This window comes from Passer montanus, unplaced genomic scaffold (genome assembly GCF_014805655.1).
Source record: "Passer montanus isolate IOZ18808 unplaced genomic scaffold, ASM1480565v1 scaffold10, whole genome shotgun sequence".
In the NCBI taxonomy this organism is placed as follows: Eukaryota; Metazoa; Chordata; class Aves; order Passeriformes; family Passeridae; genus Passer; species Passer montanus.
Window position 1 is genome coordinate 20197302 of NW_024356505.1, and position 27170 is coordinate 20224471.

The 27170-nt window shown below is 37.3% G+C and overlaps 1 protein-coding gene across 3 annotated transcripts in view; it reads right to left on the reverse strand.

Annotated features, from left to right (window-relative positions):
- Positions 1-27164, reverse strand: part of CASD1 (CAS1 domain containing 1) — a 29545-nt gene extending 2381 nt beyond the window's left edge. The window contains exons 1-17 of one of the 3 annotated variants that reach the window (XM_039709560.1): positions 26950-27164; positions 21460-21556; positions 20669-20789; positions 19091-19135; positions 16907-16969; positions 15441-15485; positions 12521-12644; positions 10598-10812; positions 9217-9642; positions 8720-8809; positions 8036-8155; positions 6987-7143; positions 5209-5288; positions 4070-4171; positions 2640-2780; positions 2031-2108; positions 947-1039 (exon numbers count right to left, since the gene is read on the reverse strand). In XM_039709560.1, the coding sequence (XP_039565494.1) occupies positions 947-1039; positions 2031-2108; positions 2640-2780; positions 4070-4171; positions 5209-5288; positions 6987-7143; positions 8036-8155; positions 8720-8809; positions 9217-9642; positions 10598-10812; positions 12521-12644; positions 15441-15485; positions 16907-16969; positions 19091-19135; positions 20669-20789; positions 21460-21556; positions 26950-27082 (2130 nt within the window). In that variant the 5' untranslated portion in view covers positions 27083-27164. Of the gene's footprint in view, positions 1-946; positions 1040-2030; positions 2109-2639; positions 2781-4069; positions 4172-5208; positions 5289-6986; positions 7144-8035; positions 8156-8719; positions 8810-9216; positions 9643-10597; positions 10813-12520; positions 12645-15440; positions 15486-16906; positions 16970-19090; positions 19136-20668; positions 20790-21459; positions 21557-26949 lie in introns of those variants that run through there. The other 2 variants (XM_039709563.1, XM_039709573.1) reach the window with 2 other exon arrangements.
- Between the last annotated feature and the right edge of the window lie 6 nt (positions 27165-27170).

The window sequence follows — 27170 nt, forward strand, 5'->3', positions numbered from 1 at the left end:
TAAATATTTTTACTTAACTAAAACCCATAGAATTATTACTATTGCATCAACTGACACACTTCTGCTTAAGGTGAAAGCTGTTTTCCACATGTCTTTGTTACAGAACAAAAATGAGCTTGTTAAATCACAGGGTGTTTGCTTGGCCCTTAACCAAATACAGTTCAGGGGGAGCATTGGATCCATTCCATCAGAGCAGGGAAGAATCTGCCTCCCTCTGTCTCTCTGGTGAGGGTCTGAACTGACATGCTTGCAAATAAGAGAGAATGCTTCACCTGCTGATGAATGCACAGCTCCCTGGAGCTGATCAGCACCTAAACCCCACCAGGAACTGGAAGAGTGAAATGTGATCCTTTTAAAAACCCACAAAATCCTGTACCCCATATACACTGTATTGCAATGAGTTTCTCCTAGAATTGTATTTTAGTAAAACAAGAAAATGTCTCATTTAATATTACTAAACAGCAAATAAAATGGGAAGCAAGAGAATTCCATTGTTCCAAAATATACACTCAATGGAACAAGGTAACACTTGCATTACAAAGAGGTTTATTTGAAATGGTAAATTTCTTTATTAGTCACAAAAAGCTTTCTAGGACAAACACATTTATAACTGTTCTTACACTAGTAAGTAAAATTCATGCAAATTCTTCAACTGGCCTAAATTTTTATCTTCCAACTGCATAAACCTCACAGCATACTCTAGCGTTTAATCCTCACTCCCACCACCTTAAATCACCCCATTCCCTAAAACAGCACTGCTATTTCAGCCATGAATTTTAAGTGCAACAAAAGCTATAATGCTAAAAAAGGTCAAACATGACAACATGGTATTTAGTAGGCCAATAAATGTTTTCTCTGTGTTATAGTCCAATCTAGACAACAACCACCTACCACCACCTTGCATTTCTAAGTTTTAATTCACTGTACTTCTGGTCATTCCACTTACCTCTAAAGAAATTTTGCCGAACCAGGCGAAGAATGAGCTATACACAGATCGGACATATCCGGGAATGTTCCTGATGAGGATGAAAGCTAAAATCTTTGTTTTGTTTTTTTAAAAAAAAAGGTAAAATAAAGAAAGTGACTGTGGATGACAAGCCAAACAAACATATAAAAAGTGTCTCCATTTTCACTGCACTAAGTGCATCATGCATTAAAATTTCTTTAAAAGCTAATAAAAATATAAACCAAACCATCATTTAAAAAAATCCTTGCAGTTTATACTTAACAAAGTAGGTAGTGAAACTAAAAGTATTGTACACAAATGCCTACAGCATAGCAGGTCACATTTACATCTCCAGTAGAATCATGGCCTTGATGCTGACAGGTGTTACTACATGCCTCCTAGGCACGGCCACAAAACATGCAAAACCATGCCAGCCTAAAATAAAGGTGGCCATAAATGTGAGTTAAACCTCAATTTTTAAAGCGAAGGCATCAAGATGAACAAAATAATATTAAAAAATTAAATTACTCTTGCTGTCCCTCAAGAGAGCAGGACAAAATAATGAGAAAAGAAACAGGGCACAGAATGAGACAGCTGGGGTATAGTGGGGCAGGGGACACAGCAAGAGGAACACCTAAATTTAAGAAAACCAGCTGCATGGCTGTGTGGCCCACCTCTTCTCTGCCTGGAAGTGACTACAGGGGCCCATAGGTTGCACCCAACTTTGATACCTCCCAAACACTCCTGCTTTTCTACACCTTTCTTCTCTTCCACAGCTTTCTTCTTTACCACTGCTATGCAACTAGTTAAAATTTGGCTTTGGACTTAAATGATGTATATGAAACCTACACTAAGGACATCCAGATAAATCAAAACCACAGCCACAGTGTGCAATTTCAGTGCTTAAAGGCAATGAAAAACTGACTAATGTTGCTAAACTCTTTTTCACTTTCAGGCATGGGAATGAGGCTCAATATCTGACATTCCATGAAAAAGCACAAATATATTTTAAAACCATTTTTAAAATAGCTCAAATAAGAACAGAGTATATTCCACCACAGTACTCAAAAGGACTAGTAATTACCTGCACCACAGAAACAGAAGGATGTAGCTCATTGCACTCTGTCTTGTTTTTACAGCTACTAGCCCAAACAGAGTAGGTCTAAAAGGTATTAAAAAATAGTCTGTGTAGCAATTATATGTACATTTAAAAATTAAACAAGAGTATGATATTTTGAATTGTTTTAGCATTAGTTGGTTCCCTAAGAGGTAGGACATAACAGAAAAAAAAGACATGCCTTAACCTTTGTGTTTCTCTCAAATTCTTCTTTGCAACTAATGAATACTTATCTGATTAATAATTCTTAATACAACTTTTTTCATCAAAAATAGACAAACAATCAAGTGTGGAAATAAGAACTGTGTAATCTATCATGTTATTTTTATGATCCAATTTTCTTTTAAGCTTTGAAATGAACTGAAAGAGTAATGATGTTTTCATCTACATCTGACTGAACAGAAAAATTTTACTGAGTAGATAGGTAGGGCTGTACAGAAAAACCCAGCTAAAATACCTCCATATAAAGATCTGATTTTTCAAGGTTTGTTAGATAATACTGACTAAACAACATCAGAAAAACTATTTTTCAGATATTTACAAACCTGATTATACTAGGTTATAATAGATACTTACCAAAAAGGACACAATTGAAATAAATAATAAAACATTTGAAACTCTGTTGGAGAAAAGAGGATCTCCTTTTCCTTCCGATATCATCTGTTGTTTCTGCAATGCCAGATAAATAAAAGCAAACAGCATCCCATGAAAAACCACCTGTAAAAGACAAACAGAATGAAATTAATATTTCATGGCTTTTACAAGTACTTCATGTATAAACTCTTACTAGAAATGCTACCAGAGAAAGTAGTTGTAAAGCTATGTTTCAAAAGGTCCTTTCCCAGATTTACTGAAGCAAACGAAACCAGAATTTCTGGCTTTATGACATGAGATAGTCATAGACTGCATTTTTAACTCAACTCAAAACCTACAAATAAAGATCCTTTACTAATGCTTCAGAGAGCATTAAAGACAAGACAATTAAATTTCAAGGAGTTTTCAAGTACCTACTATCCCCTCTGCAATCTACGGCACCACTGAAAAGGCTTTCTCTGGGGAAAAACCACAAGTCTCTGGCTTTTTCCCAAACTGGCAGGTAAAAACACTGAAGAAGCAGGACAAGTGTTTCCCTCTCTCACAGACACAATTTTTCAACAGAGTGTTTTACAATCTTATCCCAAGTTCTCATCAGCTGGCAGCATGAGGCCATTTCAGGTCCACACAGTGCTTGTCCTCTGTACTTATTTTGAGCTCTGCTCTTCAGCAGCACCACCCAGCCCACAGTGCTCCCAGAACCCAGCAGCGAGTGCAGGCTGCCAGGCAGGGTGTGCTGCTGCTGCCAGCCGGGTGTGACAACGCTCTGCCACCCAGACTGCGCCTCCCAGGGGACACAGGTGACACCGATCCCGTTAAGGGCAAGTTCAGCACTTAAAGGCTTCCATCTTAGAAACTCCACTCACCTTTGCCAAAAAGGAAAGGAAAAAATACCTGTCCTCCCTGTTCTACTCCCCCACATTGCAGAGTCAATAACTGGAAGGAAAGCACTTTCCCAGTGCTTGGAAAACAATTAAAAAATACGTACAAGAGTAGTCAGGTTTGGGCACCAAGACCCTGATTTTAATGTTTCATGTGTTACATTGAAAGAAATATATCCTTAATTGATACAACTTCCAAAAAGCATTATTAAGAAAGGTACCACAGTAATTTTCCTTGTCTTTCAACAGCCTGAAGTGCTACAGGTGTTAAATTTTCACAGTAAAATTTTTGAGACAGACCTAGGATACTTGATACTTCATTTTTTTAAATCCAGAAGCAAATAAAGCAATGTCCATCTTTTAAGCAAGGCTTGGATAGACATTTGCAGTACTAAAGTGAGTGCATCTTTGTCTTTTATTAAACACTGGGGAAACTACTGCTGTCTCTGGAGGGAAGGAAAGCAACCTTCTTCCCACAAATTAAAACATACATTTAAAAGACAAGTAAAAATTTATGCAAATTTTACATACGTAGCGATCCAGCTTCCACCTAAACCACCATTCATAAACATTCCCATTCAGTTCAAAACACTTGGACAATGGCCAAAATGAAAATATCTTCTCAAATGCACCCTGTAAAAGACAAACACAGAAAAAGCATTAACACTGATGTCAACTGTATTTACTAAATTTAAATCAAAAACATGTTTAATATTATTCTACCCTTATTTCAACAGGTACGTGGCACTAGATAAACAACAGAATTCCCTAGAAGTCTCCCCCACAAAAAAACCCCAAAAAACAAAAAACCACCAACCAAAAAAAAACAAACAAAAAACAAAAGCCTTCTTCACATGAGAGAGAGTTTTAGTTGAATTTTGCCTCCCCTTAAGGTATTTGCACATTTTCCATTTTGTACTGCTCCTCACAGGGAGAGATCCACTAACAGGCTGTGATAAGGAATATGCACTCCAAGACTACAGTTCAACAGGCTGAAAACCAGTGAGGGATAAAACCACAACCCCCCTGTAGGATCCTGGAGAGACAAACTCTGCCCCGACTTCTGCCAGCTGCACTTACAGCATGCAGGGAGTCACTAATTTAGCCTGAGAACCAATCTTTTGATGTGTTATCAAAGCCAACACTAGGTCTCTAAGAGACACAGAACTTTGTTATCACCATATCAAACATGCATCCCCATATGCTGGCAAAACCCAGAAACTCTAAGCACATAAAAAAACCCCACCCCAAACCCAAAGCATAGGCCCTTGTTTTCATTATGTTCACAGTAGAACATTGAAAATATGTCCAACATAACAAACCAATGAGTAAGACAGTGCATCCCCATATGCTGGCAAAACCCAGAAACTCTAAGCACATAAAACACCCCACCCCAAACCCAAAGCATGGGCCCTTGTATTCACTACATTCACAGTAGAACATGGAAAACATGTTAAACATAACAAACCAGTGAGTAAGACACACAGTTGTGGGTTTTTCCAGCACCCAAACCAATTCAAATATGAGAAGAAATCAAAAGGCTCTTTGTTTTTTCTTCTGTATTTATGATACTGCAGCAAATACACAAGTTATGAGTGCATCAAAAAGTAGAGACAGGTAATAATATACTCTTAGCTCATTAAGGATAAATACAGGCAGGATTTACAAACCTGAGAATATGACAGAAAATATATACATGTCAGTAAGCAAATCAGTTTCAGCAGTAAACCAAAGTGCCACAGGCAGCTCCCTGAGGAAGAAATAAATTAATCATTATACTGTCATTAATTTTTCAATAGCAAACCCCAGGACACATTAAGTAATAACTGCCAATTATTTAGTGTAGCTATGCTTTGTAATAGATCCATTCATAAATAAATGTGCAAACATTTCCAGCAATATTTTATCACTATCTACATTTAAATTTAACTTTAGGCCATTAAAATAAACATTCACAGCAACTAAAAAGCTATTAAGCCTAAACTAAGCCTCATGTCTAAGACCAAGACAAAATACATAAAGCAGAGAATGTAGGTGTTCAAACAGAAAAACTGTTTTAAAACCTCTGCTTTCCCAAACACTCTGCACAGGCAGTCCCTATTCTAAGTGAGTGTAAATAAATATATACATAAAAATCCCTGCTTTTTGTCATGTGAAACGAGTAAATATTATTAAAGTTTGAGATACCAGTTTTACTCCAAAGTTCAACTGCAGGTCATTAAGGACAAGTATCTTCTTGAAACAAGCCTGAGAAACTACACCTCAAAGCTGTAAACTGATACTAAACTCTACCCAAACCTCAGCATTGCAACAGAGATCATTGCCCCCTCCTACCATATAAACTGGCAGCTGTAAACAGGATCATAAACAACTGAAAATTATCATTGAAAGATTTTCTAGTTTCACAGTACACTATTGCGCTGACGTACACAAGAGTAATTTCTCTGTTTCTGGAAGAGAAGTGCCTTTGTAGAAAAAAAATTAAATTGAAGATATTTGCCTTCAAGATAGCTCGTAAAACTACTCCTTAAGTGTATTTTTGCAGCATCTGTTCCTGGTATATATTTGAAATGGGGCTATTCCTCCATCAATAGGGAATGAGGATTTAAGGCTCTTAAAGTTTTAGTTCTAATTTAGGCAAATTAAATAATAAGCATTTACCACATGCTTTACATGAACTTCAGTTCCATTCCTTTGCAGGTTTAAGTTGCTTTCAACTTTTTATGAACTGCAACACATAAACTGGGATTTAACTTCAATTTCTCTTTAAAATATTTGTACCACAAGACATACTTCTAATAGCTCATTTAATCCAAGATACTAGGATAGCAAGCCCATGTTCTTATTTGGCCAGCTAAGGCAGAATTGGTGCTCAAGATGGACAGACACCTTGACAACACAGAATGAGAAAGTCTAAACACTCCCTGTTCACACTGCACCCCGAGTGCACAACACACACTGCCCCAGCAGGCACAGACAGTGCAACCTATGGCTTTATTTCCACCCAGTAAAATTACAATTCTTGTAAAAAACATTGCTGATGATCAAAACCCATTAAAAAGTATTCCAATCTGACTGTAACCAGAGGCAGAGTCAGTCATCAGCTGTTGTATTTTTCAACTGACCTAATTCACCCATGACAAACTGTGCAACCTATGGCTTTATTTACACCCAGTAAAATTACAATTCTTGTAAAACACATTGCTGATGATCAAAACCTATTAAAAAGTATTCTTATCTGACTGTAACCAGAGGCAGAGTCTAGTCATCAGCTGTTGTATTTTTCAACTGATCTAATTCACCCATGACAAACTATATTTCTGTGAGCAGCTGTTTAGCATATTTTGACTAACAAAGAGACTGAGATCTACTAATGATGCCATTTCTGTATGATTATCATTGTAATAACATACATGTTTTATAGCAGAAAGAAAAAAGGAAATCCTACCATTTGCTTTCTTCTGGACAATCTGAGGCCATACAGCTAGGGTGGCATAAATGACCATAAACCAGACAGTGACTAATGGCACAAAATAGTAGAATTGGTAAGGTCGGTCCATCACTATGCACAGTACCACAACCAAGAAATTGAGACGAAATAAAACCTGGGGGTGTCAGAGCAGAGAAGACAGAGGATATGTAAACTGGGAGGCAAAACTGAGAAAGAGGAGGACATGTTTCTTTAGCACTGTACAAAAATATCTATGTCTATATCTCTTTTACATTGAAACACAGATAAAGCAGCACAGGGAACATCAGCAGGGCAATGTAAGACTGCAGGCTGATTATGTGGTTCTGGATCTGTCCTACCCCGACCTGCTTGGGTAGAGATTGCAATGAAAAAAAGATTAACCCTATCTGATTATTTCCCAGGCTGGGGACCAAGTGCTCTAGTTGCTGAATGCTGTTAATGTCTCTCTTTTTTCACCCCCCATAAGATACTAAGGCTAGCTCAGGGTAAAGCCATCACCAGGCTGTAAACGTATGTTTAATAAGCACAATAACTTGAGTAACAGCACAATGTAAGACTTAGCAGCAATAAAAGAAATGTATAAGAAAAAAAAATTAAAGTACTACACCATATGTTGCAAAACCTAGGAGTAAAGCCACAAAACCAGGTATGTTGTACAGTGTTGTTATGGTGTGAAAATTATTTTTGTTTATTAATAAACATACAACACACTGTCTTTGGCAGCCCACCTGGCTCATTATTTACATATTGCTATATACTGTAAATTGCTACTGCAATGGAATCTGGATTGCTATTTATTAGAAAATAGTTGTCTTGTAATTTCAGAGTGTACATACTTGCATTTTTTACATTGTAAGTATCATTTATATGGTTTAAGTTTGTATTAGATAAACACTACCAATTAAACAGCTCAGATTACATGGAACAGCCATTTTTATTGTTTAAACCTTGGTTAAGTGATCTGATATCACATTATTTCCTATCTGACAAATTTATTTATAAAAATAGTAGGCAGATATTCTTACCTGACACACTCTGTATACACCAAAGTCCCCTTTTATCCAAAAATATGAGAAGTGCCCATAACCAGTTTGAAACAGATACGCAGCAACCAGAACTCGAATGTGCATGTACACAGGCAAAAACTGTTGAGAAAAATAAAGTACCTTTTATAAATGTCCATGTAAATGTTTTTGGCTTTCCTTTTGCCCCGCTCTTTTATGCTATTTCTGCATCGCAATAAATCAGACTTCACTAAGAGAAGAAACACTGTGGTACATTGCTCTGTTTCTTACTAAGCTCTTTTGGTGTCCTAATCTTTGATGTTAAAATCATTTTTTTCTATTTATTGCTCTACACTTGCCATATTCTATTACTAGTTATGAGAGACTTAAGAAGGGCTCTTTGAAAGCTCACCTTCAACAGTTTCAAGTTGCTAGCAATTAAAAATAAATTAATGTAATGTTCTACACAGAGAAAACACTTTTTTACTGGTAAAGTAATATATATAATGTTTTTATCAGTCAAATCTACAATTAGAGAGAAAAACTAACTCTGCTAACACCATGTTTAAAACTACAGAAACAACAGCATAATTTATTCATTCATTCATTTATTCAGTTCTAATGCCCATTTACACTATCTTTCTTTTGAAATAACATGCCCAAACTGCACTCCCCCTAAAAGAAAAAGAAATTCAAATCACTTACAGTGCTTGCTCCAGAGATATGATAAATCAAAATAACAAGTTGCATCCAGCCCTTCCATTCATCAGTCTGTTCTCTATTTAACACTTTAGTCTAATGCAAAACAAAACAAGAGTGTTGCTATTCCAAAAAGAACAAGGAACATATACAAAATGAGGAGAAAAAGTTCAAACAATAAACCACTTTATGGGTAAATGGGTCTCAACTGTAAAAGTCTTGTCTAGTGGGCAAAGATTTAACATTATTTAAATTCTCTTTTAGCTGAGTTCTCATCAATTCCAGTTTGAAAGAGTGTGAATGACTAAAGTGGTGACATCCATATGGCTTCAAACAGCCTTTGCATCTAATTCTATGCAGACATTATACTGCTTGAGATGGCATTTTTTGCAGGTGAGTTATACTGACTTTGAAAAATTAACCTTGAATACTTAGAAATTGGTTATTTGGTTATTACAGATTGGGAAACAACATTTTAAGTGGAGTATCAAGGTGAGCATTACCTCTTTGGTATTTTCAGTATAAAATACCCCCAAAACCAAGATATAGACGATTGGTATGAAGAAAGATGAATGTGTGTAAAATTTATTTTCCTTCATGAAAAGATTTGCTCTGTCACACAGATAAAAATAGGTCATGATTAGACCAAGTTTGCAAAAGCAGTGTAAGAGCATCTCTAAAGTAGAAACATTAGGTGTGCTGATGGCAGGTTTCTTCTCCTCTCCACTTTCCAAATCAGTGCATGATTTGTTCTTCCGATAATTATTCCGATGAATTAAGGTGATAATTAAATATCCAAAAATGGACAAAGTAAAGAAACAGAAAGCTATCTTCTGTATCAGAGTGAGAGGAGGCTGAGGCTGGCAGCAGGAGCCATCAATGGGCTTCATTATTTTATTGCAGTAGACATTCATAAGAATCATTGCATTCTATAAAAAAAAAACGTAAGCAGTTTTGGTAATTAATTTCTAATTAAAAAGTTAACATTTCCATCAAAATAAATTTTCTTCTGCATCATGTGCTGACATCAGACATGCAATTCTCCCTTATCATTACAAAAATAAAATCTTCCAGTCCCACCATATACCCAGTTACATTCAACAGTCCAGTCAAAACACTTCTTCCAAACAAAAAATACTTTAACTTCTAGACATAAGCAAAAACGGCTAATCTTACAACAGGAGAGTTCTCTCTACTGGCTGTAGAAGGTCTGTAAATGAAAAACAGCTCACAAACTTGGGTTCTAAAGGGGCAGAGTAATGCAAGTATCTAAAACACGGCAGTGAGACTGGAATATGTGGTAAAATGACATTTAGTTCATCCAGTACTTGAAAGCAACTTAAACCTGCAAAGGAATGGAACTGAAAGTGACATAATGGGAGAGCTCTTTCACAAAAAGGGCAGACTCATATGTATATGCATATACATACTGGTTAGTAAAAGAGAAGAAATAAAGTCAGAGGCACTCCATGCAACCAGGGAGATCAATACTGTGTGTTCATTGGCTTCCTCATGCTCCTTACCAAACCAAATTTTCTGGACACCGGGGGAATTTCAAGACTTACTTCTTAGCACTGCTTTACAAGTCATTACCACCCTAACTCATTCATACACATGAAACCATGGAGTTTCCACTCAGGATCTAAAAGATCTAGTGGATTAACAGCTATTTTAAAATAGTTATGCACTAATGTGTTTGCTATTATGTTTTTTAAAATGCATATAAAACTGACTGCACTACCACCCACTGGAATTTTCTGAACAAATTTCCCTGACGAATACAGTCCTCATTACATCCATACTGTTTGCAGTTTCAGAACATTTACTTCAGATCTTGTTTTACTATTAATACTTTTAATGTTGACCAGTGATAAAAACACTTACAGTATCTCTGCTTGATTCAGGGAGATGCAGGCCATCTGCAGACTTCATGATAGTTTCTTGTGCTATCAATTTTGATACACTGAACACTTTAACTTTAGCTTTGGAATTTCGGGAGCTGCTGTTCAGAATACGAACAGCTGCTTCATTATAAGCATCTATTTTCTCATTAGTGATCATTTTCCGGCTTTCACTCAGCATATCTTCGTAAACAGGATCTGAATTTCAAAGGACAAAGAATGAACACATTAATTGTATACTTATCAATTAGTGTCCTTAGCTCAAGTTGCATGGGCTACTTTCATTTAAGAGGTCACAATTGTTTAATTGTGCAGAAAAAATGTACAGCAAGGAATAAATGGCTGCTACAGTTACCAGAGCTGTTTATCACAAAATGTTCTTATCACCATTCCCTATTAATGCATATGTAGTTGTAGGTTAGAAAACTCTGGCCAGACATGAATGCTTGTTTAATGTCTCTGAATCCAGGAAAAGCAGATAATGCTGAAGTGCAGAGCTGCTTAAGCTTTCTCTCAGCAATGAAATCACCCAAGACTTCAAAGGAAGTCAGAATAGACGTATGAAAAAAAAAAAACCAAAACCAAGAGAAACCACCCTTAAAAAAACCCCAAAAAAACAAAAAACCCAAAACTTTCTCAAACCCACTTTTCTTCTGTGAAGAAAAACCAGCTCCTTACTTCTCATAGGTCATAAACATATTCCACTTGCTCCTGTTGATTCCAGTTTAACTTATGGCAGAATCTCAGTTTTACAGAAAAAAAGTCGACATAATTGCCTACAGGATTTAGAAATTATGTAAAGCTTAAAAGAAAGTGATGTGGAGTTCTAGATGAAGAGGTCACCCAGAGTTCTTTAAGCTCCTGTGAAAAGCTCCTGCTGTGACACACTCTGTGAGATGCAGATTGATTTACTTTAGGTACCTCATGCCTATATTTGGATAACCAATGTCTTGACAACTCTGTACAGACTGCTTCTCCTCCCATTGGGCTACTAAAGAGCTCAGAGATTACGTAAATGGACGAGGTCCTTCGCAGCATCATGGTGGGACAAGTCTGACAGGTAACTGCTTCTGGTATAAACAAACATGGTTTTGAAAGGAATGCAAGACTGATTTGTTGATTCAGATTTACCTCTAGAACCATTTTTGATAGGAATTTGGATGACTGTAAGGGTACAGCTGGGTATATTGCTAACAGGACTCAAAATCTGCCTATGTTTCTAACTAAGGTGATGACAATCTAAAATGGTGGGTCCTGTGGCAGAGAAACCGGGAGAACCTTCTACCTATGAGCTCATTGCTCAGTTTCAGGGAAATATTTTAGTTTTATTGAAGAAAAGCAAAACAATGCAAGTTTGGTGCCATAATAAAAATCTCATTAACTTATTGTGAGCCATGATTTCTCATCACAGTGTAGAGAAACAAGTTTCATTCTAGAGACTTAAATTCTCTATATTCTCAAGAGTGTGTCTATTCATTCTAGACACACAGAGAGGATGCACTTGTTCAACCTCTTTTATTATTAATATAATCTGAAAATTCAATTGAACAAAACCACAGGAATACTGCTGTTGTGTGCACCTGTGTTCTTGACCCCCAGGAGGTACGTATGGAGCACAGCACAAGGAGAACAACCTGGCATGTTGAGTCTGAGAGTAAGCTAACAAAGAATTAAGAGTTCATAAGGCAAAAGTTTTTTCCTGCTAGAGCTTTGAAATCTCTATCAGTAGTAGCAGCTATTTAGGTATCAGCTTAGTTACAACTGCAAGAAAGGAGAGACTGAAGCTCAACCAACACCTCTTTCTATCTGCAAGTAAGCAGTATGGATTAAGTTTTCCATATCCCACAACATAATGATTCAACAGACAGTGAGGTTAAAAACTGTTACCTACTGTTCATTACTTTACCTTGTAAGACCCAGTAAACATCACTACTTATTGCTAATTTTTCCAAAAGAGGTGCAATTGAAGTGATATTGATTTTATATTGTGCAAGAGCTTCGTTGCTGCCATTGTGAATCTTGATAGACCACTGGAGAAAAAAATAAATAAATTCAGAACAAGTATGTCTGAGGACCCTTAATTAATTTATTCCCTTGCTCCATTTGTAGCTATTTTTCATTATTTCAATACAGCTAGATTTCTTCAGTTTTATATTCAAAAGTGCTAAAAAAATTCTACTGGACCAAGCAGCTGTCCAGACAGATAATTACATTCAATCACATCATCCAAATACAGAGTATTTAACATTTAAGTTATGTGCACATTTGACTTTTCATAAATTAATTGATACAAGATGTTTTAATTCAAAGTCTCCTGGCTTTATCCAACAATGAAGTAGCAAAGCCACTCTTGTTATCAAAAAATCTTGGCCAGTTCAATCAATTCCACTCTAGACTGACTGCAGCAAGAGATGCATGCAAACAAAACTTCACGGTGGTATCAAGTTCCAATATTTCCATCTGTTTTGCAGATATCCACAAAGGGGGAAAAAACCCTCAAAAACCAAACAAGAGCCATTTTAATTTCTGGTTTAATGTTCTATGGGAAATCCATGGGAGAATGTTATAGCCACTCAAGAATTCCACCTAACTTTTGAAAATTATTTCCCACACTGTATGAAAAATGGAGGCAGCTTTTTTTTAAAGTGTTACGGTATCTCTACTGACTTAGTCAAAACTAAAAAAAGCAAAACCATAACAATTAGCTAAATGTAGCAAACCCTATTTATATCTAAATAGCCAGATAAAAATTTCATCAGACAAGTACACTGATTAATGCACTTCCTGAAAATATTATGCAATATAAATTAATACTTCATGAAACCAAATAATGTACAGCTGCTCTGAGAACTCACACTGGAAAAAAAGAAGGAGTTTCTCCCAAGCAGCTAAATACTTAATTTGAAACACCAACAGTATTTAACAGACAGTTAAAGCAGCACATTCCATACAACAGGAAGTCAGGAACTAAGAAGCAGAGCATGGTAGTCATATTCTCAGAGAAGCTCCTCTTCCCAAAATAAAAAAGCAATTGACTTTTGTATGAGCTGGAGCTCCTCCAGCTTATAGGACTTCTATTTATAAACTGTTATGCAGTTGCCATCTTAAGACAGACATGTTCAGGCTGAAGTAGCATGACCAACCCAAGAGCTAAGTTAAAGATATAGGAAAATTTCAAAATGCAATGAAGTCCAAGAGCACACACCAGGTTAATCTAGTCGCAGGCTACCACACCAGTGTCAGCTACGGTGAGGTTGCTGATATGTCAGATTTTTGAAGATTTTATGTTTTGGAAGTCCCTTAAATCAGAGACTGTTTATCTTTGTTCAACACTAGATATAATATTAAATGTTTTGTATAAATATACTAGTGTTAAAAAGAGCAGAGCCTCCCCTGCATACTGTTAGTTTCTAGTTTCTATCTCCTGCTGTCCACAAAAGGCAACAAGCTATGGCTAATATATACATATGAGTATAGGGAATTATTTAGCTAAGTGTCCTGCAAGTTTTGCAACCTGACCTTTTGCCTGCCAGAACATTATCCATATATAATGACATTTTCTATACCCATCCTAGTAATAAATTATACAGTCTCCGACTGAGAAATTATATTCTAGGCTTACTACAATTCCTAAAGCTCAAATATTTATGTAGATCCTAAAGAGGAAAGGAACTTAGGGGTTCACTTAAAATAAAAGGAGAATTTTTGATGCCTCAGGAAATGTGTGGAGGGCTACATACACACATGACCTCCTCTTAAAATTGAGGGAGTTCATCCTTAGATGGGCATGCCCACAAGTTTCCAGACTGGTAGGGTGCCTTAACTGTCTCTAAAACAAACTGCTTTTGAAGGATTTTGTTTTAAATGCAACACATTTACCCCCCTTTACACTTCAGCTCCTATGAAAATAAATTAGCTAATTCTTTCCAAATTCCAATTCCCAAATATTTGGAAGTAAGGGACATTAAATGTGCAAATAATGAGATGAGCATTTGTTTGATTCGACTTTGTTACTAGAACAGACTAATTAAGGAGGCCTGCTGAATTCCATCCCTGGAAGTTTTAAAGAATTGGTTGACTCTTGCCAAGTGCAACATAGGTAGAAACATCCTGCCTGGTGGCAAACTGATGGGTCAGGACACCTCTTCTGGTACTTGTCAGCCTTGTTTTCTGTGATGCTGCAATGCATATCAGTGGTGGAATCTTCCAGTGCAACAAGATTCCAGAACTCCAACCTCTTTAGTTGTTGAACTGTCCATGTAAATTTATGATTTTTACCTTTCTTTATTTATTTATTTTAAAGAAATATGTGTGGTGAAAGAGACCATCCCACATTGGGCCATGCTCAAAAGTAGAATTTTGTGACTGAAAAAGGTATATTAAAAATACACTTCAGTTAGCATGCAACTTTTAAAATTAAAAATCTGCTTTTATCTAAGAGACCATCCCACATTGGGCCATGCTCAAAAGTAGAATTTTGTAACTGAAAAAGGTATATTAAAAAATTTACTTCAGTTAGTATGCAAATACTTTAACTTTTAAAATCAAAAATCTGCTTTTAACCAAATCCACTTTATTAGCTAGGTTAAAGCAAATTAATGCTTATTAACCAGTATTGCTTACAAAAAGCAAGTACTGTACATCAAACAGGTATGATAAAGCATACCTGGTATTTTAAAACTACTTTTAGTAACAACAAATTCACTGAGAATAGATATTTTACTCTGTGTTTAACAACTTGATCATGTAACCAACTTGAGAACATTAAAAGTTATCCTACAAGAACTTCCTACTTCACTAAAATCCCCTATATATGTATAACTTACCGTGGCAGCTCCTACTACAATTATATGAGGTTTTGCCACAGAACCCTAAGAAACAAACAAAAAAAGGAATTGGTTTTAAAATATTATTAAATTATATTAAGACTCATATCTTCATTAACTGTGACTCACTTGCCTATCAGCTAATGGCTACAAAAGAGTAGATTGCAGATATATTGCAGAACACCTGATATATGCAAGATATGTAACAGGATTCATATAACAGAATCTACAGAAGCATGAAGCATCAATAAGCACCTATAATCCTGATCAATTTAGCAGCATAAGCTCTCTTTAAAATCTATTTAAACATCTTTTCCTAAGGTCAAATAAACCATAGATCACACTTTTGAACTATTTATCTGAGTCTCAGCATTGTCAAACATCTGTTAGAGCTGCTGCATTGACCATTGTCACCCCAGAGGTGTGTGACAGTTCTGTGTAGGAAAAAGACAAGGGCCAGTGTACTCAAAAAAACAGCACAAGGAAACAAACAGTCCTAAGTACCTCAGTACCACTTTATCCCAGCACAGCAAGGAAAACCAGCAGCTCTCAATTTTTTGTAGAAACCACATAAAAAGAAAACCAAATGATAACTTCAGCTATCCTGATGGAAAGTGTTGTGCAAGAATGATCAACAGGATAGCAAAATAATCACTGTGAGCTACTACTAAATAACTCCAGGCTATTGAAAGGTCAACAAAGGAAGAAACAAGAAAAAATTAGCTGCCAGTCTGTAAATATATTACTTGTTAGAGTTACATACAGAATAACATGACGGCCTGCATCATAATTGAAACATATAAAATAATTAGGATGCTAATTCAGGGAGATATTGAAAACAAATAAAGTTAAAGAATTCTTGACTTTGTAAATTACCTTTGCCCTTCACTCTGAAATGCTCAAATTAACATGGCTATTGAAAGGTCAACAAAGGAAGAAACAAGAAAAAATTAGCTGCCAATCTGTAAATGTATTACTTGTCAGAGTTACACACAGAATAACATGACAGCCTGCATCATAATTGAAACATATAAAATAATTAGCATGCTAATTCAGGAAGATATTGAAAACAAATAAAATCAAAGAATTCTTGACTTTGCAAATTACCTTTGCCCTTCACTCTGAAATGCTCAAATTATCATATAAACATAACATAACATCATAGAATCATAGAATATCTCAAGTTGAAATGGACTCATAAGGATCAAAATATTTGGTCACATTAAAGTGGAGTCATTGCAGCCACAGAGGCAGTAAAATGCCAAACCAGACTGAAATTCTTTTAGCTCTTAATAGGATTAATTAAGCTGTTCCTATGAAGTAGGGTTTTTCTAGTTTGCTTAGGGGTTTTTAAGGTCCAAGTGATACCATCCTTGGAAGACCAGGAGATACCCAGAAACATATACACCAGTAAACATTTCTCTTTCACCACTTTGAAGTCAAATTAGAGATCTTTTAAAACAAACCTCAGTCCAAGATTTGATACGTTGCCTCATAGAGCCATTAACTTCTGGATACCACAGAAAATCCTATAAAAAAAAGGGCAGAGTTATTTTGCAAGCTTAAAAGACACTCACTAGACTAAAACCAAAAAGTGCAAAAAACCAAACTAATTGCCATCAATTCAATTTTAAAGGAAAAACATTTTGCTCAGAGTGTGATTTCCTTATAATTAGCATGAAACGCCTGATATCTTACTCCAGCATGGAAAACAGAAAGCAAAGGAAAAAAAGAGAAGAAGCCAACAAATCCACAAAACTTTTCCTTCATAAAAACCACATTTTTATTTGTAGTTCAGGAGTCAGAATTTCACCAAGAAGGTATTTTTTTAATGTTTGCCAAATGGGACGTCCTTGGGTTTCTACTGCAATCAGGGATAAATCCACATAAGTTCACATCTATAACTTATTAGAACTTGCTTTTTGCTCAGTTTTCCACATCCTTTACTAGCAGATTTTCTTTGTTTCAAGGCTTAAAATAATTGATAGCATGAAATCATAATTTTCAAACAAAATCAAAACCTAACAATTCTTCTAGATGCCAGGAGCAGTGCCCAGCTTTCATCTAGAAGGACAGTCTTGACTAGTGCTTTTATGTCTCCCAGGGAAAGCCATGACTTCCTCGCACTTAGTTACTCCTCAGGACAGCACTACTGAATAGTCTAAAAATACATGTTGAAGGGAAATGGCAGGAACTACACATGCAGAAACTATTGTGAGGAAACTTTGTAACAGAATGCTGAAACACTATCAGCAGAGAGGAAATCTCTATCTTCCACTCCTCTGGATTGTTACATTTTGGTAGTTCCCTTGTGTACTCTCAAGTCATTATTTGGCTGTGGAACCTGTGAACAATCATGCAGTCCTCTACAGTGGCTGAAGGACAGAAGAGTTACTGTGATGACTAGAAAGGGCAAAATTAAACTCTCTACTTGTTCCCAGTAATTTTCTCTTTTGATGGTCAAGTATTTTTCCACATTTGGATTACTGGGTCACCGCCAGTCTGAATATGGAAATTCAGCTACCATGCCAATAATGTTGAAGAGCAACACTGCATCAAAACAAGAAAGCAGCAGACTGGAAATATATTAACTATCAGACATCTCCCAGAAGCCCAGACCTGCCACCTCAAATCTTTGTGGTTAAGGAGTTTTGAAGATGTGACCCTGTCAGGCTAGCTCAATGCAAACCACAATGCATCAGCCCTTTCCTCCTGCCTTGTGTTCCATCCCATCTTTTCCAGCATTCAGATAACCTCATAATGAACTTGATTGGAAAGGAATCCTACAAAGTGACTTTTTGGCTGAACTGACTCCTGAAACAACCCACTCCACAGCTGACCAGTGCTAGCTATGGCACAAACACAGGAACATACTGTGAAGGCCAACAAAGCAGGTCAGCACATGCTTAAATTGCCATGGGCTTACCACCCTAAAATGTTATTTTGTACTCTAAATCTTAACCATGTACACAAACAAGTACTGAAAACCCACATTCAGACAACTCGGCAAGCACACTGCTTCTTTGGTTTTGGTGAATAGAGAATGAGTTTTCTTCAGGGCATAAATAAATGCATGAGTAGCACAATGCCAGCACTGCTGACAGCTGTCATGGGAAGCAAAGAAAGCTATTGACAACAGCATCTCCATTGCCAGGGCAGAGGAGAACAGAGTCCTTCAGAAAAACTAGCCCCAAGCACTTTGTTTTCTTTTTTTAAATATCCACATTATAATCAACACTGCTTATTTCTCCATGCAAAAACAGTGGAAGGAATACTTGTTGGGACAGCATAGAAAACTCAATGGCAATTACAATTACCAACCCAAGGGGACCCAGACATATATTTTTACAGCACAAAAAGAGTAAACTTCCTGGCAAAAGGTATGCTTGGAAAGGCCAAATTGTAAGATCTGACATAAATTATAGTACCAGAGCTCATGCCCAAAACTAAACCACAATACAAGTACTCCATGCCAAATTCTCTTAAAATACAGTATAAGATGCACTGTGAAACATCTGTGAAATATTTATAAAGAATGTTGATGGTCTTAACCTTCTTTTAACTTTTCAGCTCTGACAGCATTTTCAATTATATTGTATGAAATAATAACGTGATTATGGTTTGCAATTTAACACTACATAAAAACTTACCACTTTAATTGAAGCAGATTTATCTTCAAATGGGATATTTCCATGCTGTCAAAAAACCCCAAAACAAAGAAAACAAAGTAAGAAAAATTTTCAGAATGGAAACAAAATATTTACATACGTATGCTAACTTGCTCTCACACAATATTTATTTTCAGTGGAAAGGATTTTTCTTGTATAAACTTGTCAGTGTACTCACACAAAATATTTATGTTGCTTTCTTGATAAAACAAGCTACTAAAATAAACAGTTCTTTTTCCTGGAAGCAATCTATCCAACAAAGTCTGAAATGCTTTCTGCTCACTCTCTTACAAAGGTATCAAATGTTTTCCTAAATTTAGCTTCTCAACATAAGAAAAACTTATGACTTTTCCTCTTTCTTTTATTACACTTTTTCCAGCCTTCCTTTTCTTCTGTCCATCTCCTTTACACAAAACAACCAACACAGTTTTAATTAAAGAATAAAAGAAAATAGTCTCAGGCAGAAATAAAATCTAAAATGCATTATTAAATTTTCTGAGTGAAAACTGTAAATCAGAAAGGAATGAGTCAGATATGCATTCACAATACTCCTTTAAAATCATAAAATACAGTATAATTTTGGTACTGATCCCTAAGAGCAAGTGTACTTCTCTTCTTCAAACTGAGATCTTGATTTCAATAACACTTGACAAAAAATTCTCTCAACTCAAAATCCATTACAGCATTCTATTATCTCACCATTACTTTTGGGCAGCAAGAGAGACCTAACCAATTGACTAAGAAAACCAGAGTTCTTGAATCAATCAAACATCTTGTTTTGACAAGTGATTGCATGCTGGACAAGCTGCCACCTTGTACTTCTAAGTGACAGAATTACTAAATAATTGACAAATCTTATGTACTGTTGGAAGGTGTCTTTTCCATCACGTATATGTACATAAATCTATGAAGATATGTACCCAAGAAGTATCACAGAGCAAAAGAAATCAGCATTTTGTTCAGCAAACGATACATCTAAATCCTTTCTTCCTCCTTCCACCTGGCTGCAGTTTACACACTCAACATTATAAAATTCAGACAGCTCTTCATCAGTGATCAAAAAGAAGGTAAGACCTGAAGATATTTTTAGTTTCAGCTTCAAGTTAGACCTGGAAATCTGTCATTGCCCCAAGGATTTTTATGAACAGATTAGATCAGCAATTTAACTGACATTTTAAATGACAAATTAGAAGGCATGAATTACTGCTATTTAAAAACACACAAAGGAGCAATCATTTTCTCATCAAGAAACCAAATACGAAGCATAAATTGCTATGGGACAAGTCAGCTTCATTAATTTATTCCCAGGCTGCTGCAAGCTTTCTCTTGAGCTTCCAGTTCTCTCCTCAGATTCGCAATTATCTCATTGCCTATCACTTGTACCCAAATAATGATTTTGGTCTAATCTTGTTCTTCTTCAAAAGACCCTTCTGTGCTTCTCCTTTCATATGGTGACGCCAGCAAACAGTATAATTTGATTTTTTGAAGTTCAGACAAGAGTTATAAGGTAAATTGGGAAGAAAGAAACAAAAAATCAATCACCAAATTAAGCCATCTCACCTTAATTCCTTCTTCTTTGACTTGAGGATTTATCAGTTTTATGAAAGAATAGAACAGCTGTCGAATTCTAGAATCTCCTATAAACACAACATGTTTGTCTATGAGGCAATTTTTTGTTTCACTGTAAAACAAAACAGCAACATTACAGAAAATACGTACCTTAGAAGTATTCTCAAAATCTACAGCTATACAGATAATTCTAAACATTATATCCAGCTGAAAGGCATGATAATTTTTTTTTAACATGCTGAATTAATAAACAATTTATTGTAATTTGAATAGAATTGAAAATGAACTCTCCTGCTAACGTGATCAGGCAAACAACTAAGCAGGTTTTCCTATTAATGTGTGCTACAAATACAGCTGTTTCAAAATGGTAATATGCAGCATAACTCTCTTAAAAAAAAAGATTTCTCTTACTAGGAAGTGAAAAAAGTGATAGGCAATTTTATTTGGGATATTTTTACTTGCAATTTGACATGCAAAGTCAGCAATCTGAGAGTGATATATGCAGCCTCATGTGACTCTCCATAACTTGTGCCACTACCTCCATCACCAACATTTATTTGTATTTTTATACAGAAATACAACTATGGTAAACACTGTAGACACGGATAAAGTACTTGGAAAATACTTCTTTCTCATAAATGTACATTTTTGAAAGCCTAGAGAATCAGATATAAAGTGAACAATGGATTATGTTATTCCTACAATTACAGCAATTACTAGAGCTGCAGTCAAACAACAATCTTGCTTATTTACAGATGAGCAGAAGACATGAGTTTCCTTACCTATTTTTATACTTATGCATCATACAACTGTGAGGTTGCCATACTTTTTCTCCAAGAAATCTCCCACTGGACAGAAGATATTCACATGTATCACCACCTTTGAAATGTTATATTAAGATTAGAATTCAGACACATAAAATGTAAAATATAGCCCTGTTGCCATTATAAAAAATAATTTGACAATATTTGAAAAACAGAAATTGAAATAATCAACAGTAGCAAACAGATTTAACTGATTGTAAATACATCTTGCACAAGTTTCTGCAAGTTGCCTTCTCACTCATTATACAATACTGCTCTGTGAATCCCACCCCTAGCCACAAAATGTTAGTGATCCCACTTCTGTTGTCAGAAAGATGTTGTGACTTAGACTGGCATTTCCTTTAAGAGATGCCAATCCACTCTACTATCCCAAATACACTAATATAAAATTAAAGAACACAACTGTTGAATAAAGTAATCTTCTACACAGAATCACCATACACAGCATCTTGTATAGAACACAAAACTCATTACAAGGTTCGCAAGACATATGGTCATGTGGTCACCTTAGAACAGGTGATATGGGTTAATACACAAAAAAAAAAAAATCCAAACATTTACACATCAATTTGCTCATCATTCTGAACTGCACTTATCTCCTCCAATCAGTAAGCTGTATACTAATTAAGATTAATCACTTTACAGGTGCTGATGTTCCAGGTCATGTTAAATTTCAAATATCTCAGTTACGAAATCAGTGACTGTTATCTTCCCAACTCCATGTCAGATTCTGCTGCTTTATAACTGAACACAACTGAACCCATTCATTGCAAGAGAAGTTGCTCTCCAACATTTTTGTCATACTTGGCATTTCTGAGCACAGACAAACAAGCTGTGAATGAAGTAGTAGGGACTTGTTGTACACATCAATTTGCTCATCATTCTGAACTGCACTTATCTCCTCCAATCAGTAAGCTGTATACTAATTAAGATTAATCACTTTACAGGTGCTGATGTTCCAGGTCATGTTAAATTTCAAATATCTCAGTTACAAAATCAGTGACTGTTATCTTCCCAACTCCATGTCAGATTCTGCTGCTTTATAACTGAACACAACTGAACCCATTCATTGCAAGAGAAGTTGCTCTCCAACATTTTTGTCATACTTGGCATTTCTGAGCACAGACAAACAGGTTGTGAATGAAGTAGTAGGGACTTGCAGCTTGGGCAGAAACAATGTACCACTGCCCACACCTAACACTTTCTCTGAAACCATCACTTCATTAAGCTCAACTCATACCTTGGTTTACAAACAACACAATTTCTCTGATTCTCAAACTTGCAAACTCATGCAAACTATAATGTTGAGTAAGTTCCATAAAAAATGAAACTATCAGGAATAATAAAAAAACTGTCTAATCAAAAGCAACATGAGTTTGATAATGAGGTGGTTTAGAGTTATTACTGATATGAAGTCCTCCACTTTTCAGATGAGGACAACTAGGAGATGTATCAAAGTGATGCAAGAGTGAACTTTGTAAAAGAATATCCACCACTAATCAGACTCCCTCTGACATTCATTCACTTGCTGAGAAAGATGTGTAAGAAAACCAGGATGGTTATTCATGGTCAGAGCAGTGGTCAGTCTAGCCCAGTATTCCATCTTCAACAGGGGCAAAAAGCAGATGCTCAGAGATAAATAAGGAGAGGGCAAATAAACATTATATTCTTGCCTAATATTCTCCCAGCTATGTTCATTCCAAGGATTTAGTGAAAAGGACATGCAGTCTTCAAGTTCTTCACACCCACAGAATCCTCTCAGAGTTTTCTATATCCAGAGCTGATGCTTGAAGAATCATCTGCCTTTATTTTGAAATATGGTTTCTACTAGATTTCCTTGGGGCACTCCCTGGTTCTTCAATGGGACAAGGCAGTTTGGACTTATGTCTATCATGATTTGTAGACCACTATCACTTCTTTCTCAATCAAACTTTCAAGACTAGAGGATGTCCTTATATAAAAGTCAAGCTCAGTAATGCTGTATTCCATGGCATCCCCACCCCAATAACTGCCCATAAGTAGATCAATCCTTCATCCTACAGTACATTCACTGAAGTAACATTCCAAACATCACACATTTTATACATTTCAAACATAGAGACAATATTGCATGTCAAGGGGTTATGCCTTCTTTCCCAACTCCAGGTACTGACTACCTCACTGCTGCCCTGAGCAGCATCAGAAAGCTCCTGAAACTCATTCAGGTTATTACTGAAGCTTGATATCCTCCTTTAAACATAATTGTAGAAAATAAGGGGAGAAGACGAGGTAGAGGGAATAAAACAAAACTGAAACAGCAGTAAAGAGGAGGTTACAAACCAGACAATGCCTCCAGAAAAGCTCAACTCTGGATTTAGCAGGTGAAATAGCAGCCAAAAACTATGCTCATTTTAATACACCACAACTTCTTCTTAAACATCAATGAGATCTTAAAATAAAAAACTAAACAAACAAACAAAAAAAATCCTACCCAAAAAACCAACCCCAAAACCCAAGAAAAAGAATTTCAAGTGCCAATGTATGCACAAAACACAGACCATTCTTTTTAAACTTTGTGTAAATTATCCTTCCAACACAGTTTTATGCTCACTTAGATACACAACATTATAGTTGTACAAAGTGTAAAATTTTTCTGAATTTTTATGTTCATTATTCTAATATATAATTCCTCAAAATCATGGTTATTCAGTTGAAATTGTGAAATCTCAAAGTCTTCATTCAGCACCAGAGCAGACTGTTTCACAAAGCTTTCTCTAAAATACATACTCTCAAAGAGCTGGAAATTCAATTGTTCTCTATTACTCAAAGTAAAAAATGTAGTTGTAAACAGAGTCTACTCCTGCTGATTTTAAGAATGCAAAATTTTAAATAAATTCTTATTTCCAAAACAGTTTAGGACTGTACCTTTGAAATATAACAGCTGAAAACCTCAAAGCGTTAACTTCACTGCATAGTATGTAAACATTCAATCCACTTAACTCTTCACAAATTAGACAGTCTGTACTTCTCTTTTTTCATATGCTTTTGTAAAAAAAATGTAGGTGACCCCTAAATACAACACTCTTCCTGAATATAAATCTGACCTTCCACAACGCCAGTTCAGCATTTTTCCATACAAGTAAATTGTATACAGGCAACTTTAACTGGAAGTACACTGGGCTGCTCCAATCTACAATATGTACTTGCATGGCTGTGGCCAAAATTAGCTAAAACCTCTCCATGTAATGACAATCAGACAAAAGGGGAAGTGTAAAAGCACCACAAACACAGCAATCACTTACGTGACACAGCCTGGCTTTCACAGCCTGGCTACTTTGAACCTGCCTGCAGCCCTACCTCAAACACCCTCGGGAAATCATAATAACCCTTTTTGGAATATTTTGATATAAAAATCATGGTGTAAAATGTCTTATGTGTAAAAGAAAGTGCTTTCTTGTGATCATTTAAAATGTATTACCTAATTTCATTTGTCAGTTGATGCTTTTTGTGTTATGGCACAGTAAAAAACAATTTACCTTCCCACAACAATTCCTGACATTTGAGAACATTAAGAAGTTTCTAGGTTTCTGTCCAGGGTACAGAATTTTAGTTTATTATTTGTCATAGAGAAGCTGTTTTATTCTTCTGCCATTTATTTTGCTCTTTTCCACTTATGACAGGACTTTCCAAGTTCTATCATACCACCACTAAGAATGGGTATGATTCTATCATACCACTACTGAGAGTGGGTGACCAACACCACTGAGAATGAGTGAGGTGCCAGTGAGCTTTAGCTGTGCACTGTGAGTGAAAACCTCTGTTTTTTTCATTACTTGTCAAAAGTATTGTGGCATTTGCTGAATTTCAACGGTTTGATATCACTGCAGGTCTGCAGAATGATCTTTTTAATTAAAGCAACTCTGCTTTTATCTATCCTAAAAATTCACCTGCTGTAATTTTTCCAACTTCCTCTTCTAAACTTCTCTTTTGAACATTTTATGTTCACAGAAGCCCAAATTGGTAAGTCTCTTTTCACTACGACTCCATGTCCTCCTAACTTTTAAACATTTATGGGAAAACCTTTCCCCTACCCTTTAATTGCTTCAGGAAACTAAAAACCTTAGGGGAAAAAATTTTAAAGGTTTGCAACAATTCGTACTGACTATATCAATTTACATAAGGGCCAGCAGATTATCACCATTTTGCAATCTAAGACTCACCCCCTTGTCAAATCTCACAGAATACACTGAAATTATGCATATTTTATTTTCCTTGTAACCTGCTTGATATGTCAGTCCCCATTTGCTTAGTCTTCCCTCTTTAAAAATTTGCCACCATCCTTCTGTCTAGTTTTGCGACTTGTGCCTTAAGGAACACTGCACAACAGGCAAGTTCAATTACCTCATGCTTGATCTACTCTAGAATTCAGTAAATGCTTCCAAATCTTCCAATTTAATACTAGTCAGTTCATCAGACGTACCGACATACCAGCTAGAGGGAGAATCTAGGGAGTTGTAAACACAGAGATCCCTACCCCTTTTTCCACTTCCACAATGAACTGCCTGGCTCAGCCCTGTCTCCCATGAATGCTGGCAGCCAAGTGTTAGAACACGACGCCAGTTGTGCTACAACAAACAGAGCCGCGGTCATCTCCCTACAGATCAACTTTTTCATTTACCCACAAAAACATACCACATTTCTCAGCGTGACACAGAAACAAGTAAATATATCCTTCAGCGGCTGCATTTGCATTTACGGACCGTGCCAAGTTTCTCTGCTTCAGGGCCAAAGCAAGCCGAGCGAGGAGGAGCGAGCGGAGCTCCCGGCGCCCCGTACCCGGTCACGGCCACGGGGACACGAGCTCGCCCGGTGCCCGGAGCTTCTCCGCGGCCACCGACCACACGTGAAACCAAGCAGCTCTTGACTGCGCTTCATCCACCAAAGCGGCCGGTTTCGTTACGTTTGAGGCGATGGTGCAAAGAGTGAAAAAATACACACCAGATCTCGTACCAATTAAGACTTTAACCACTAATTGCCAGGTAATTGGCCATTAATCATGCCGTACAGAAACAAGTGACAGGGAAGACGTGACCCTCTAGCCCTGCACTTCACCTGCCGCAGGCCGTGCCCCCGGAGCTGCGGCGAGCTCTCGGTGCAGACAGCGCACGGCCACAGCCCGGCTGTGCCTCGCCCGACCGGCGGGGCCTGCGGCGACCCCCGGGCCAGGCCCGAGGGCCCCGCGGGCCGGGTCCCCGCTCTCCCCCAGGGTTGCGTCCCTCCGCAGGCAGCGACCCGCCGCGCCACGCTGCCCAGACCGCCCCGGCCCGCCGCGGCTGCCCCGGGCGGAGGCACCCTCCGCCCTCCCTGCAGGGCCGCGGCTCCCGGGCTCCGCCGGGGTTCCACCGGGACTCCGCCCCCCCTGTCCGGCAGCCGCGGCCCCCCGCGCAGCGCCCGCGGCCGCCCCCTCACCTCGGTAGCGGCGGGAGGCGGCGTGGCAGGCGGTGAGGAGCAGGACGGCGCCCAGCGCCAGCGCCTTGGCGCTCCTCACGCTGAAGTAGTAGTTGATCTCCCGCTTGCCCCCGGTGTAGGCCAGCGCCGCCATCTTGGCTCCTCCATGACAACAGCGTGCGATGGGGCGGGCGGGCGCGGCGGGGCAGCACTGGGTCCCCGCCGGCGGCCAACGCGGACCC